The sequence below is a fragment of the Rattus norvegicus genome, chromosome 18, assembly GCF_036323735.1.
Source record: "Rattus norvegicus strain BN/NHsdMcwi chromosome 18, GRCr8, whole genome shotgun sequence".
Classification (NCBI taxonomy): domain Eukaryota; kingdom Metazoa; phylum Chordata; class Mammalia; order Rodentia; family Muridae; genus Rattus; species Rattus norvegicus.
Window position 1 is genome coordinate 54,289,864 of NC_086036.1, and position 17,200 is coordinate 54,307,063.

Sequence of the window (17,200 nt, forward strand, 5' to 3'; positions counted from 1 at the left end):
CTGCTTCTGATAACTCAGGACACTCGGGATCCTTTCAGTTCCACGATGATTTCCCGCACAAAGACGATGGCTCATCATCTGTTTTTAGATGTACTAGAAGTTTGGTTCTGATGTCAAACTCCATGGTTGTCTTTTTAAAAAATGAACTGGTCTATTCCCAATCAGTAAGCTTGACTTTTAGTATAAAAAAGTAGAAGCAGCACGTGGAGTAGAGTTAGGGATATACAGAAGAGCCATGAGGTCTAAAGTCATTTCCTATTTTATTTTATTTTATTTTATTTTATTTTATTTTATTTTGCAGTTATTGTTCTTTCCTTTTTCCTTATTAATCTATTTATTCACTTTACATCATGATCACAGCCCCCCTCCTCCCAGTGCTCCCCTTCACAGGGCTCCTCCTTGTAAGCTCCCCCCACTGGTACCACCCTACCCTGCCACTTCAAGTCACTACAGGACTAGGCATATCCTTTCCCATTGAGGTCAGGCAAGACAGCCCAGTTAGGGGACCTGGATCTACAAGCAAGGACAAAGTCAGTATATGTGCCTGCTCTAGTTGTTGGGGGACCTACACAAAGACCAAGTTGCATATCCACTACATATGTGGGGATGGGGGAGTTGGCCAACCCTTGTATGCTCTTTGGTTGGTGGTTCAGTCTCTGGGAGCCCCCAAGGGTCAGGTTAGTTGACACCGTTAGTCCTCCTGTGAATCCCTATCCCCTCAATCCTTTCCTCAGCTCTTCCATAAAACTTCCTGAGCTCTGTCTAATGTTTGGCTGTGGGTCTCTACATCTGTTTCTGTCAGCTGCTAGGTGGAGCTTCTCAGAGTAGTGTCATGACAGGCTCTTGTCTGCAAGCATAACAGAACACCATGAATAGCGTCAGGGATTGGTTCTTGCCGTGGGATGGATCTCAAGTTGGGCCAGTCATTGGTTGGCCTTTCCCTCAGTCTCAGCTCCATCTTTGTCCCTGCACTTCTTGTAGGCAGGACACATTTTGTGTTGAAAGTTTTGTGGGTGGGTTGGTATCCTTATCTCTCCACTGGGGGACCTGCCTGGCTTCAGGGGGTGACTCTGTCATGCTCCATATTCCCCACTGCCAGGAGTCTCAGCTAGAGTCACCCTCATGGACTCCCTGGAGCCTCCACCATCCCAGGTCTCTGGCACATCTTAGAGATGCCCCCTTATCTCTGCCAACTTCCAGTCACTCTCCTGACCCGCTCTCAGCTCTCCCTACACCTGATCCCCAAATTACCCTTCCCATCACCTCTGCCACCCAGTTCCCATCCTCCATCCACTTTTGGAGACAATTTTATTTCTCTTTCTCAGTGAACTTTAAGCATCATCCTCCCTTTGTGCCCTCCTTGTTTACTTATCTTCTTTCAGTCTACAGTATGGTACTTTATGGCTCAGATCCACTTTTAAGTGAGTACCTACTATGCCTGTCATTTTGCGTCTGACTTCTCTCACTCAGAATGATATTTTCTAGTCCTATCCATTGGCCTGCAAATTTCATGATGTCCTTGTTTGTTTTTAATAGCAGGTTAGTATTCCGTTGTGTAAATGAACCACATTTTTTTCTTTCTTCTTTATCTCTTATCTCTCTATTGAGGGTGAGGGTTGGGGTGGAAATGCAACACCGTGCATGCATATGACATTTGGGAGTTGGTTCTCTCCTTCTAACTACATCTGATTAAACTCTTAACTCTGATTCAATGGCAAGAGCTCACTGCTTACCAACATGTCTCACCAGTCCTGAGATGATTCTTGATGTAATGAAAAAATACTGAAACTGAGACTGTCCCCTCCCATTTCTTTTAACATTTTCCTAATTTCTCAAGCTTGTCTTAGCCTACATAAAATTTTATTTTACTTTGTTATTCAATGGCTATAAATAGTCAGGAGCATAGAGTATTTAGCAAGGGCTTGCATGAATGGACAAATAAGGAATAAATAGGAAATATGTCAAGTTCTCACTGTATAGCATTGGCTTCATTAAAATAGCAGCAGCGGAGGCATTAATGCCCAGAAAGTAATGTGCTGATGTGGTTATAGTATTTCCTTTAATTCCTACCTCCAAGGATAAAGCTTTAAACTTAATTTTTGTTATTGCACACAGTAGTAACTTTGTACTGTTATATTCCTCCTTGTCACTTCGGTTCACAGCTCTCTTAAAAACATTTTACAGTGAACAATTTATACCCATAAAACTCTTAACTTATTTTATCCAAACCACAGATGCTGGTTTTATTGGACTCTGAACGAAAAACTTTTGTAGACGTGGCTTTTGCTTGGAAACTCGTTATTTTGGGCCACTAGATACTTCTCAGAGCCAACTGCAAGTCACTAAAACTGAAAGCAGGAGCTGACTCTTAAGACTCCATCTGTCCTTTAGGTGGAAAGGAGAAAATGTCGCAACCACAGAGGTGGCCAATGTGCTTGGAAGGTTGGACTTTATACAGGAAGCAAACGTGTACGGTGTGCCCGTGCCAGGTATGTGGCCGCGGTTGACTTTGAGAATCGTAGAAGAGAATGTCTGTGCATGGTCTCTTTAGGTTTTTAATCACTTTCCAAATCAACATTTATAATTTTGCATAGTAAAGTTAATATTTTAAAATATTTTCATCTTGTCTTGACAAGCAATGCCCTTGAATATGCTAGCAACTCATTAGGGAAAAAGATATGGATGAATTTTAATGTTTTCGTGTGTTTTGAAAATAGTTGAAGATGATCTTTCCGATTGCCTCGTTTTTCCTGTCATGACATGTGTTGTCTGACTCCACTAAATAGGAACATGTTCTAGTTTAAATGTGTAATAATACCTCTTGTGCCTGAAGTGTGTCCTTTTATACAAATGACAGTGTTTCTCACTGATGCTGTGGGATGGAGGGGAGGCGAGGGATTGAAGTGTCCACTTAGCAGCAGGAGAAGGAGACAACAGACTGAGAGACTGTCCCTGAGGACTGGAGAAAAGGGCCAGCCCTATGAGGTCTGCAGATCACATGACGGGCAGTAAGCGATGTAGACTTAATTTTCATTAATAAAAAGAAAATACCCATTTCTACGTTTCCTTACTTCAAATATTCCTTGTGATATTTTTCATTATTGATTAAAATGTTTATGTTTGCTGGGCTATACTTAGCTCTACATAAGTTTCCTTAGTATTTATGCTGATAGGATCAAAATTATGTATAGCTTATTGTCTTCTATCCAGACTGTTTCATTTTTACAGGACAGACAATTAAAGACAAACTGTGCTCATCCCTACTGATCAGTTACTTCTAGTGATTAAATCATATGTGAGGGGAAGACAGAGACTCAATTTATCCTGCTGCCCCGCTGTTACCTCTGCAGTAGAGCGTAGAATGAGCATCTGGCAGTCTGTGTCTGGCAGGACTGATTTTGAAAATTCACTAGTAACACACGGGTTTTATTTCAACTTTCCCCCAGGTTATGAAGGAAAAGCTGGAATGACTTCCATTATTCTAAAACCAAACAAGTCTTTAGACTTAGAAAAAATGTATGACCAAGTGGTGACATCACTACCAGCTTATGCCTGCCCACGGTTTCTAAGAATTCAGGTAATTTTACAACCTCACAATTTCTTGTCAAAGGTAGGAGCCAGAACCAAGAGGTGGGTCAGTAGCAAATTACTCTTCTCTCCTTCATAGACTATGTCTGTTTCTTTATATTAGGTAACTTTAAGAATAAAAATGAGAGAAGGGTAGAGTTGATGCTCTCGGGTGCTGGGCTTGGAACTGCATAGGACAATGGAAGCATGATGAAGGGCTAGGGGTTTTTTTCCTGAGTGTAGAGGTATCTCTTTCTCTTCTCATGGGACCTTAGAGTAAAATGATGTTCTCAGTGAGGGTGGCAAGTCAAAAATGTGTCTCGCACAAACCTTCTGAAGACAGAGCTATTTGCCTAAAAGTGGGTCACACTGCATCAACACCAAAGTGTTTGCACACAGACCTCTGATGTATCTTTTACCTACATTAACACAGGCACATCTGACATATTAGGATAGCACAATCCAAGTTTACTATCAATTTGCCCATATTACTTATGTACTTACATGTTATAGCCATGTGTTTCCTATTTATCATCTTCTGTATAGCTTCTATATAGCATCTTTTTCTTTGTCAGTATATTTATATAGCTATATATATATATTTCCTAAATACATAGATAAAAATATATGTATTACACATAACATATATTCCTAAATATATAATTACAACCTGCTCAGTTAATATGTTGTCTATATGTACTTTATTTTGGGGCTGACCATTTGGTATTGATTAACCAATTAGGGGACTCCTTCTTGGGAAAGTCTATTTCTTCCAGTCCTCAGCATTCCCTAGTTCCTTAGTCTAGTCTTGGGACCCTATGAGATTTTCTCCTTTTGTGTTAGCATGTCTGTCAATATCATCCCTGTTCAGGTTTTGTTTAGACAGCCATGTTGTTGAGACTTTGTAAGTATAACTTCCCTGCTATTTCTAGGAGATCTAATCTCATAGCAGACAAACATCCTGTTTGTACATTCTTTTATTGATTGATGTTGGTCATAGATGCTGCAGTAAAGACATAAGCTCACCAATGCTAAACCTTCATTTTCAGGGGTTCTGCCTTCTTGGAAAAGACTGACACCCAGCTAGCTTACTCCAGTTACATTGTTCAAATATTATATGAGGTTAACTGGGGCTGGGAAAGGTCCCAACTACCAAACTCATCTTGCCCTTGCTGCCCCTGAGAGCAGACAACATACAAAATCTCAGTTCCTTTTGACCATGCCTAGCCATAGTCAAAAATAAAAACTCTGGGTTTGCCAGAGTGTCTTAGGACGGAGGTTTGTACAACTGCATGCTCCCAAGTAGCACCAATCGAAGACTCTCTAAAGAGACATTTCTTCACGGTTCAAAGAGTCTCAAAACAATTTCTCAGGCTCTACTGATTGGTCCAAACATGGCAAAAGCTTTGCTCAAACATTTCACTCAAAGCCAGACACAAAGGCTTTACTACACATTTCACTTAAAGACAGACATAAGGGCCGGACTACACATATCACTACAACCCTCCTTCCTCCTCTTTTGAAAATGTTCCTGAGCCTTACATGCAGGAGTTGTGTTGTAGATGGTTCAGTTGATGCAGGGTACCACATGATCACTGCTTCTGCATTATGACTAACTACAGCTGTGATGACCTTCATCTCTTGCAAAAGATGTTTCTTTGTTGGGGGGGGAGGGTGTAGGGTGGTAAGAGCTACACTTATCTGTGGTTATAAATATTTAGAATGCAGTTAGGAATTATCCGGTTTAATAAGGAGGCGATTGATACAAACTTGATAAGATTCATGACCTCACTACCTCTGGGTTGTTGAATACACTTCTAGTGCAAGGCATAGTTTTCCTCTTTTTGAGAAATTCTTAAATCCAATTATCTATGGAGCCTTTGGTTGCCACTAAAATGTGAGTGTCCTTATTGCACTATTAGGGTTACTGTGCCATCTGCTCCTTGTGGTAGTTCACAGGCCCCTAACCAGTTGCTGGTCAGGAAAGCCAAGAGTCCTAAAACCTAGTAGGCTCTTACTCTTCTTGCCCTTGGTTATCTCCCATAGGTTGTAGATAGGTCCTTATCACTTAAGAGACATATATTGTAGACACAGAAACCAGAATATCTGAGCAGAACACCTCCTTCCAAAGGATTGCCTTTATGGAACCAGATGTCATGTAAGTTTCCAAGTGAGGGAAAGAGCCAATAACCACACCACACCTATCTGCCCTGTCCTTCTGTAGCCAAGGCTACCCTCCCCATCCTTCCTTGCATTATTCCATGAGAAATATTTCTTGATGGAATAGAACACAGATTTAAAAGGTAATATTTTAAACCTTTAATCCAAGCATAACTTACAATTCACTCTCAGAAGCAGAATATTTTGACACTGGACTATTCTAGAAGACTGAGACAGCATTATATACATTTAGGAAATACTTTAATGTCATTAATTTTCCAAACAAAGCATGGGCCACTACAGTTAATGATTATTTTCACTTGTACAATTAACAGAAAGTCTAACATTCTTGGATCTCAACATATTTATGTAGCAGGGTTTATACTACATGCCTTTAATCCTAGCATTCAAGGGGCAGAGACAGATACAGGTGGATCTCTTTTGAGTTTGAGGCCAGCCTGGTCTGTATTGTGAGTTCAAGGCTAGGTAGGGCTACACAATAATACTGTACCTCAAAAAAATTTATAACAAACGAATTGTAGTAATAGATAATCTGAGAAAATGCAGAACTAAAAACCTCTAACCACTTGAATTAAATAACTACTCTGTGAAAAATTTAAGTCACATTCCTAGCAAGATAGTTTTGCTCATAGCAAAAAATTTAAATGTGATAATACTCAATATTGCTGAAATTAATCCAACCCTGTCCTTTTGTTCTGCTCTAGAGATACAAATTACCAGAATCTCCTGTGAAAACTTGCATCATAGATTTTGTCTTTTATAACTTTAACTCCTATTACAGTGTCATATATTCATAATATTGTTTTGGCATTGCCTTGAGATAGGATATGTATTTCAAACATGCTCAATTTGTTGATCACATTAATAATTATTATTCACACAATAAGATAACATTTCAATAAAGATTACAGATAAATGCTTTCTACTTCTAATGTCAAATTAATACTAAATATAAAAAAGTTAATTAGATATAAAATACAATAAGGATAAAGGGCCTATTTTGTTAAACATTTTGCTCATACATAGTAACTACTGTGCATACTAACTTGCTCTGGTCGTATCTGCAATTATTTCCTAGGACAAAATGGAGACAACAGGGACATTCAAGCTAAAGAAGTTGCAGCTGGTGGAAGAAGGATTTAATCCGCTGAAGATTGCTGACCCACTTTACTTTATGGATAACTTGAAGAAATCTTATGTTCCATTGACCCAAGAGATTTATAATCAGGTAATGTTAGAGGAGCTTAAGCTTTAAGACCATATTTATGGGACTTCGATGGCCTCCTGGGAAAGGTGAAGGAAGATTTATGAGCTTCTTTGCAGACAGTCAGGGAGGAGTTCCTATCATAAATCAATCATACATTGGAAAAAATTGTACATGAAGAATGCATTTTGTATACCCAAGCTTTCAAGGCCCACACTTCTCAGCACAGTGAGCTATAAAGTAGGGGCTGTTTACCTTATGGTCTTGAGGCTGATTTGAGGATGCTGCTCACTGCCCAGAATCACCAGAAAGAAGTGTACTTCATCGCATGAGCCCAGAAGTAGGCTACAGTTTAAAGAACAGTGATTTCTGAATGCGTTTGGGAAGTAAAACCAAACAAGACATAGTATTACCACCTGACTCTGGGACCGTCAGAAATGTGATGATTTATGCTGAAGAGGAGATGGGAAGCAGTGTTCAGCAGATCCTGCATTTCCTTCACAAGCAGAAGTTCTTTGCGTCGAATATGGCTTAAATTTGCTTCGATTGATGTAAACTTTAGCTGATTTTTTTGTTATTAATTTTAAGATTCAGTAAGTAGATAAACACTTGCCTTATTATTGGAGATTTTAAATAATGCATCAGTAGTTAACAGTTTGATCATTTAAGGTATACTTTCTATTATGTAAAGATTCTAGTTTTCAGTGAGTAGTAAAATTTTTACTGAGTTTATTTTTATGTGATTTATCTTGTAACTCAATAAAACCATCTTTACTAATATGTGATTTGGTTGTCTTAAATGTTTTATTATTTATTTTATCCATGTGGCTGTTTTGCCTTCATGTATGTGTGTTTACCATGTTTGTGCCCACAGATCCCATAAGAGGGCACCAGGTTCCTCAGAACAGAAGTTACATGGTTGAGAACTGCCAGCAGTGGGTGCTGGGAATCAAACCCCATGTCCTCTGGAAGAGCAGCCAGTGCTCACATTCACCAAGCCTTCTCTCCAGCCCAGCAGTCTTTGTTATACTCTTTCTAAGTAAACTCCAATCAAAGGAACCCAACAGAAAATAAATATATTGATATTTCCTTCCTCTCCAAAGTACATTAAGGGAGAAGCAAATGTCAAAGTATAAAAGCGCAGAGCAGGGAAATGGGTGCTCCTACATCCCAGGTCTCCCACCCATCATAGATGGAAAGGGGAGAGTGGGAGGGTATCTTTCTTGTCCATGCCATCACACAGGACATGATACTGCCATTTCCTACACACTCATATCATCAGGGCTGACTCACCTAAAACTCCCTCAATGTGTGGGATCTACTCTTCCCTAATCATAAGCCTAACCCAAACCCTGAATACTGCAGCTAGCTAGGGGTGGCGTCAGCTTTCCTGCTGTAGAATTCCCAGGGCTAGCTTTCCCATGACGCCCTGACTAGGAGTGGGGTCAGTTCTGCACAAACTTTAGACATTAATATGTCCCTAGGAGGCAGCCTAGACCAAGAGTATCCACCTGGATGTTGATGCTTCTGCGGGGCCAGGGAATAGATGTGTTCCCAGAACCCCACTACGGTCCCAGGTGGCATCACTGACTACCCATGTCAGGCTGTTCCACAGTTCTGCTTCTTTTTTTATTGGATATTTTATTTATTAACATTTCAAATCTTATCCTATTTCCCAGTTTCCCCTCTGGAAACCCCCATCCCATCCTCCTATGAGGATGCTTCTATGAGGGTGCTTCCTCACTCACTTCTACCTCCCCACCCTGGCATTCCCCTACACTGGAGCACCGAGCCCTCCCAAGACAAAGAGCCTTTCCTCCCATTAACGTCTGGCAAAGCCATCCTCCGCTACATATGCGGCTGGAGCCATGGGTTGCTCCATGTGTATTTTTTGGTTGGTGGTTTAGTTCCTGGGGGGTCTGGTTGGTTGATTTTGTTGTTCTTCCTATGGGTTGCAAACTCCTTCAACTCCTTCAGTCCTTTCTCTAACTCCTCCATTGGGGACCCCGTGCTCAGTCCAATGGTTCGCTGTGAGCATCTGCCTCTATTTGTCATGCTCTGGCAGAGCCTCACAGGAAACAGCGATAACAGACTTCTGTCAGTTGTACCCACAACCTTCTGTTTCTCCACTACTTACTTTCTCCTCATAGTGGTGCCTGGTGTCTCTGAGTGGGTCATCTCAGGAGTGGTCTCAGGAGTGCTATATCAAGTTCATGTAATATGGCACCAAGCAGAGGTCATCTCTGGCATGGTTTGGCACACCCACCTCACGGACTGCAAGGCGTTAGACTGATGGCCATCTTAGGTGGGCTTTTTTCAGGGATTATTAGGTATTCAGATGTTCACAGTTCAGAACACTGAGCATAAGCAGAGCCTCTCTCCTCTCTGCCATCTGCTGGCACACCTGTTACACAGCAGCCACATCTGCAGCGCCTCAAGGAGCAGGGAGGATTGACATTTTTAAAGTGAAAATTACACTCAGAGAAAATAAACAGAAACATCTTTATAGTTTATGAGTGAGTAGTTGCATTAAAATTAATGCAACTATGTTGCATGAATACAAACTTTCCTAAAAATGTTTCAGAAGACTTCCAATGTAACTTTGAATACAAGTCTGAATATATTTATGTAGAGATGGATAGACGTTTATGAGAGAGGGCAGAGGTGGATGAGGACAGGAATCTAGTTTAGTATCTAGTGGTTTTGAAAGCTAGAGCACTAGTTACCAAATTACTGGATTTCGGACAACAAGGAAATATCTCAACAAATTAAGTATATTGGCCATGTGAAATATTAACAGCCAAACTTTGTCTGATTGATCAAAACTAAGAAGCTCAAGTGAGGTAAATAAGAGACTTCGGTATTTAGGGGGAGTTCCAAACCTGCGGATCCCTGCCCGCAGCAGCGCTCAGCTCCCAAACACCGTGGGAGAGAGACCTCACCGCCTGGACAGGTAGGCACTCCTGAGACTGCAGAGCAGAAGAGACCACCAACACTGCCCACCCCTGTCCACATCCCTGGCCCAAGAGGAAACTGTATAAGGCCTCTGGGTTCCCGTAGAGGAGGGCCCAGGACCAGGAGGACCGCTGCGCCTGAGACACCGCTGGAACCTGAAGGGACCGACCAGATAAACAGTGCTCTACACCCAAATCCCATGGGAGGAAGAGCTAAACCTTCAGAGAGGCAGACACACCTGGGAAACCAGAAGAGACTGCACTCTGCCCACATCTCTGACACCAGAGGAAAACACCAAATACCATCTGGAACCCTGGTGCACGGAAGCTCCTGGAAAGGGCGGTGCAGATCTTCCTAGTTGCGGCCACCATGGAGAGCTCATAGGCAACACCCCATGAGTAAACTTGAGCCTCGGGACCACAGGTAAGACCAACTTTTCTGCTTCAAGTGACCTGCGTGGTGAACTCAAGACACAGGCCCACAGGAACAGCTGAAGACCTGTAGATAGGAAAAACTACACGCCCAAAAGCAGAACACTCTGTCCCCATAACTGGCTGAAAGAAAACAGGAAAACAGGTCTACAGCACTCCTGAAACACAGGCTTATAGGACAGTCTAGCCACTGTCAGAAATAGCAGAACAAAGTAACACTAGAGATAATCTGATGGCGAGAGGCAAGCACAAGAACCCAAGCAACAGAAACCAAGACTACATGGCATCATCAGAGCCCAATTTTCCCACCAAAGCAAACACGGAATATCCAAACACACCAGAAAAGCAAAATCTAGTTTCAAAATCATATTTGATCATGATGCTGGAGGACTTCAAGAAAGACGTGAAGAGCTCCCTTAGAGAACGAGTAGAAGCCTACAGAGAGGAATTGCAAAAATCCCTGACAGAATTCCAGGAAAACATAAATAAACAAGTAGAAGCCCATAGAGAGGAGTCACAAAAATCCCTGAAAGAATTCCAGGAAAACACAATCAAACAGTTGAAGGAATTAAAAATGGAAATAGAAGCAATCAAGAAAGAACAAATGGATACAACCCTGGATATAGAAAACCAAAAGAAGAGACGAGGAGCTGTAGATACGAGCTTCACCAACAGAATACAAGAGATGGAAGAGAGAATCTCAGGAGCAGAAGATTCCATAGAAATCATCGACTCAACTATCAAAGATAATGTAAAGAGGAAAAAGCTACTGGTCCAAAACATACAGGAAATCCAGGACTCAATGAGAAGATCAAACCTAAGGATAATAGGTATAGAAGAGAGTGAAGACTCCCAGCTCAAAGGACCAGTAAATATCTTCAACAAAATCATAGAAGAAAACTTCCCTAACCTAAAGAAAAAGATACCCATAAGCATACAAGAAGCCTACAGAACTCCAAATAGATTGGACCAGAAAAGAAACTCCTCCCGTCACATTATAGTCAAAACAACAAACGCACAAAATAAAGAAAGAATATTAAAAGCAGTAAGGGAAAGAGGTCAAGTAACATATAAAGGCAGACCTATCAGAATCACGCCAGACTTTTCGCCAGAAACTATGAAAGCCAGAAGATCCTGGACATATGTCATACAGACCCTAAGAGAACACAAATGCCAGCCCAGGTTACTGTATCCTGCAAAACTCTCAATTAACATAGATGGAGAAACCAAGTTATCCTATGACAAAACCAAATTTACACAATATCTTTCTACAAATCCAGCACTACAAAGGATAATAAATGGTAAAGCCCAACATAAGGAGGCAAGCTATACCCTAGAAGAAGCAAGAAACTAATCGTCTTGGCAACAAAACAAAGAGAAGAAAAGCACACAAACATAACCTCATATCCAATTATGAATATAACGAAGCAATAATCACTATTCCTTAATATCTCTCAATATCAATGGCCTCAACTCCCCAATAAAAAGACATAGATTAACAAACTGAATATGCAATGAGGACCCTGCATTCTGCTGCCTACAGGAAACACACCTCAGAGACAAAGACAGACACTACCTCAGAGTGAAAGGCTGGAAAACAACTTTCCAAGCAAATGGTCAGAAGAAGCAAGCTGGAGTAGCCATTCTAATATCAAATAAAATCAATTTTCAACTAAAAGTCATCAAAAAAGATAAGGAAGGACACTTCATATTCATCAAAGGAAAAATCCACCAAGATGAACTCTCAATCCTAAATATCTATGCCCCAAATACAAGGGCACCTACATATGTAAAAGAAACCTTACTAAAGCTCAAAACACACATTGCATCTCACACAATAATAGTAGGAGATTTCAACACCCCACTCTCATCAATGGACAGATCATGGAAACAGAAATTAAACAGAGACGTAGACAGACTAAGAGAAGTCATGAGCCAAATGGACTTAACAGATATTTATAGAACATTCTATCCTAAAGCAAAAGGATATACCTTCTTCTCAGCTCCTCATGGTACTTTCTCCAAAATTGACAATATAATTGGTCAAAAAACGGACCTCAACAGGTACAGAAAGATAGAAATAATCCCATGCTTGCTATCAGACCACCACGGACTAAAGCTGGTCTTCAATAACAATGAGGGAAGAATGCCCACATATACATGGAAATTGAACAATGCTCTACTCAACGATAACCTGGTCAAGGAAGAAATAAAGAAAGAAATTAAAGACTTTTTAGAATTTAATGAAAATGAAGGTACAACATGCCCAAACTTATGGGACACAATGAAAGCTGTGCTAAGAGGAAAACTCATAGCGCTGAGTGCCTGCAGAAAGAAACAGGAAAGAGCATATGTCACCAGCTTGACAGCACACCTAAAAGCTCTAGAACAAACAGAAGCAAATACACCCAGGAGGAGTAGAAGGCAGGAAATAATCGAACTCAGAGCTGAAATCAACCAAGTAGAAACAAAAATGACCATAGAAAGAATCAACAGAACCAAAAGTTGGTTCTTTGAGAAAATCAACAAGATAGATAAACCCTTAGCCAGACTAACCAGAGGACACAGAGAGTGCGTCCAAATTAACAAAATCAGAAATGAAAAGGGAGACATAACTACAGATCCAGAGGAAATCCAAAAAATCATCAGATCTTACTATAAAAGCCTATATTCAACAAAACTTGAAAATCTGCAGGAAATGGACAATATCCTAGACAGATACCAGGTACCAAAGTTAAATCAGGAACAGATAAACTAGTTAAACAACCCCATAACTCCTAAGGAAATAGAAGCAGTCATTAAACCTCTGCCAACCAAAAAGAGCCCAGGTCCTGACGGGTTTAGTGCAGAATTCTATCAGACCTTCATAGAAGACCTCATACCAATACTATCCAAACTATTCCACAAAATTGAAACAGATGGATCACTACCGAATTCCTTCTATGAAGCCACAATTACTCTTATACCTAAACCACACAAAGAACCAACAGAGAAAGAGAACTTCAGACCAATTGCCTTATGAATATCGACGCAAAAATACTCAATAAAATTCTGACAAACCGAATCCAAGAGCACATCAAAACAACCATCCACCATGATCAAGTAGGCTTCATCCCAGGCATGCAGGGATGGTTTAATATACGGAAAACCATCAACGTGATCCATTATATAAACAAACTGAAAGAACAAAACCACATGATCATTTCATTAGATGCTGAGAAAGCATTTGACAAAATTCAACACCCCTTCATGATAAAAGTCCTGGAAAGAATAGGAATTCAAGGCCCATACCTAAACATAGTAAAAGCCATATACAGCAAACCAGTTGCTAACATTAAACTAAATGGAGAGAAACTTGAAGCAATCCCACAAAAATTAGGGACTAGACAAGGCTGCCCACTCTCTCCCTACTTATTCAATATAGTTCTTGAAGTTCTAGCCAGAGCAATCAGACAACAAAAGGAGGTCAAGGGGATACAGATCGGAAAAGAAGAAGTCAAAATATCACTATTTGCAGATGATATGATAGTATATTTAAGTGATCCCAAAAGTTCCACCAGAGAACTACTAAAGCTGATAAACAACTTCAGCAAAGTGGCTAGGTATAAAATTAACTCAAATAAATCAGTTGCCTTCCTCTACACAAAAGAGAAACAAGCCGAGAAAGAAATTAGGGAAACGACACCCTTCATAATAGACCCAAATAATATAAAGTACCTCGGTGTGACTTTAACCAAGCAAGTAAAAGATCTGTACAATAAGAACTTCAAGACACTGAAGAAAGAAATTGAAGAAGACCTCAGAAGATGGAAGGATCTCCCATGCTCATGGATTGGCAGGATTAATATAGTAAAAATGGCCATTTTACCAAAAGCGATCTACAGATTCAATGCAATCCCCATCAAAATACCAATCCAATTCTTCAAAGAGTTAGACAGAACAATTTGCAAATTCATCTGGAATAACAAAAAACCCAGGATAGCTAAAACTATCCTCAACAATAAAAGGACTTCAGGGGGAATCACTATCCCTGAACTCAAGCAGTATTACAGAGCAATAGTGATAAAAACTGCATGGTATTGGTACAGAGACAGACAGATAGACCAATGGAATAGAATTGAAGACCCAGAAATGAACCCACACACCTATGGGCACTTGATTTTTGACAAAGGAGACAAAACCATCCAGTGGAAAAAGATAGCATTTTCAGCAAATGGTGCTGGTTCAACTGGAGGTCAACATGTAGAAGAATGCAGATCGATCCATGCTTATCACCCTGTACAAAGCTTAAGTCCAAGTGGATCAAGGACCTCCACATCAAACCAGACACACTCAAACTAATAGAAGAAAAACTAGGGAAATATCTGGAACACATGGGCACTTGAAAAAATTTCCTGAACAAAACACCAATGGCTTATGCTCTAAGATCAAGAATTGACAAATGGGATCGCATAAAACTGCAAAGCTTCTGTAAGGCAAAGGACACTGTGGTTAGGACAAATCTGCAGCCAACAGATTGGGAAAAGATCTTTACCAATCCTACAACAGATAGAGGCCTTATATCCAAAATATACAAAGAACTCAAGAAGTTAGACCGCAGGGAGACAAATAACCCTATTAAAAATGGGGTTCAGAGCCAAACAAAGAATTCAGAGCTGAGGAATTCCAAATGACTGAGAAACACCTAAAGAAATGTTCAACATCTTTAGTCATAAGGGAAATGCAAATCAAAACAACCCTGAGATTTCACCTCTCACCAGTGAGAATGGCTAAGATCAAAAACTCAGGTGACAGCAAATGCTGGCGAGGATGCGGAGAAAGAGGAACCCTCCTCCATTGTTGGTAGGATTGCAGACTGGTACCACCATTCTGGAAATCAGTCTGAAGGTTCCTCAGAAAATTGGACATTGAACTGCCTGAGGATCCAGCTATATCTCTCTTGGGCATATACCCAAAAGATGCCCCAACATATAAAAAAGACACGTGCTCCACTATGTTCATAGCAGCCTTATTTATAATACCCAGAAGCTGGAAAGAACCCAGATGCCCTTCAACAGAGGAATGGATACAGAAAATGTGGTACAGCTACACAATGGAATATTACTCAGCTATCAAAAACAATGACTTTATGAAATCTGTAGGCAAATGTTTGGAACTGGAAAATATCATTGTGAGAGAGGTAACCCAAACACAGAAAAACACACATGGTATGCACTCATTGATAAGTGGCTATTAGCCCAAATGCTTGAATTACCCTAGATCCCTAGAACAAACGAAACTCAAGACGGATGATCAAAATGTGAATGCTTCACTCCTTCTTTAAAAGGGGAACCAGAATACCCTTGGCAGGGAATAGAGAGGCAAAGACTAAAACAGAGACAGAAGGAACACCCATTCAGAGCCTGCCCCACATGTGGCCCATACATATACAGCCATCCAATTAGACAAGATGGATGAAGCAAAGAAGTGCAGGCTGACAGGAGCCGAATGCAGATCTCTCCTGAGAGACACAGTTGAATACAGCAAATACAGAGGCGAATGCCAGCAGCAAACCACTGAACTGAGAATAGGACCCCCGGTGAAGGAATCAGAGAAAGAACTGGAAGAGCTTGAAGGGGCTCGAGACCCCATATGTACAACAATGCCAAGCAACCAGAGCTTCCAGGGACTAAGCCACTACCTAAAGACTATACATGGACTGATCCTGGACTCTGACCTCATAGGTAGCAATGAATATCCTAGTAAGATCACCAGTGGAAGGGGAAGCCCTGGGTCCTGCTAAGACTGAACCCCCAGTGAACTAGATTGTTGGGGGGAGGGCGGCATTGGGGGCAGGATGGGGAGGGGAACATCTATAAAGAAGGGGAGGGGGAGGGATTAGGGGGATGTTTGCCCGGAAACCGGGGAAGGGAATAACACTGGAAATGTAAATAAGAAATACTCAAGTTAATAAAAAAAAAGAAGAAATGTAAAAAAAAAAAAAGGAGCACAAATGAAAATGGGAAAATACTTCATTTTAAACACTGTAACCCAGTAGTTCTCAACTTGTGGGTTGTGACCTCTTGGGGGGGGGTGTCAACCATCTCTTCATCTGGGGTCACATAAGGCTAATCCTGAATATCAGAATTATGATTCATAACAGTAACACAATTACAGTTATGAGGTAGCAACAAAAATAATTTTGTAGTTTGGTCTGTCATAATATGTGGAACTGTATTAAAGAGCTGCAGCATTAGGAAGGTTGAGAACCACTGGTCTAAGAGTCAAGCCAGAGTCAAGCCAGAACTCTACACCCAATGAAAATGTTTTCTAGGAATGAAGGTGAAGTGCTTTGGCCTTGGTTATGCCACCTTAAAAACAGTCAGGATGTTTTGTCCTGGAGGATGCTTTGCCCTGCTTTTAGTATTTAGTAAACACTAAAGTAGGATCTTTCAAGACCAAAGTAAAATATTTCTCAGAGGAAACTCCTATCTTCAGGAAGGAAGAGATGAAGCCACAGATTTGGGTAGAATTAAAAGAATTTTTCACCTTTTCTTTCAGTGCAAGGAAGTTGGTTCAATGGGATTAGGCCTTTGAAGGGCAAGTTAGGACCCTAGCCTCTCCCTCTCCCTCTCCCTCTCCCTCTCCCTCTCCCTCTTTGATTTCCAGTTGCCATGAAGTGAGAACCTTTACAGCAGGGTACACTCCCAGCCTGGGGTTCTGCCCAGCAACTGTCCCTAAAGCAAGAGTTAGTTGACCATGGTTCTAATGAACTAAAACCTTGGGTACAATAAGCCCAAACAAACCTTTCCTTCTTTCAGTTGACTTGTCTCAAGTATTTTGTTATAGCAGTGAAGGCTGACTGGCACAAATGCCCATTGAT

The 17,200-nt window shown here is 40.8% G+C and overlaps 1 protein-coding gene and 1 non-coding gene across 4 annotated transcripts in view; one reads left to right on the plus strand and one right to left on the minus strand.

Annotated features, from left to right (window-relative positions):
• The window catches only part of Slc27a6 (solute carrier family 27 member 6), a 58,899-nt gene extending 51,167 nt beyond the window's left edge, over positions 1–7,732 (plus strand). Inside the window, exons 8-10 of one of the 3 annotated variants that reach the window (NM_001106145.1) lie at positions 2,392–2,489; positions 3,447–3,577; positions 6,827–7,524. In NM_001106145.1, the coding sequence (NP_001099615.1) occupies positions 2,392–2,489; positions 3,447–3,577; positions 6,827–7,003 (406 nt within the window). In that variant the 3' untranslated portion in view covers positions 7,004–7,524. The other 2 variants (XM_039096698.2, XM_039096697.2) reach the window with 2 other exon arrangements.
• A 1,534-nt stretch (positions 7,733–9,266) lies between these two features.
• Positions 9,267–9,398, minus strand: LOC120098379 (small nucleolar RNA SNORA17). Its single transcript, XR_005496563.1, has one exon. It is a non-coding gene; the product is annotated as a small nucleolar RNA SNORA17 (small nucleolar RNA).
• Between the last annotated feature and the right edge of the window lie 7,802 nt (positions 9,399–17,200).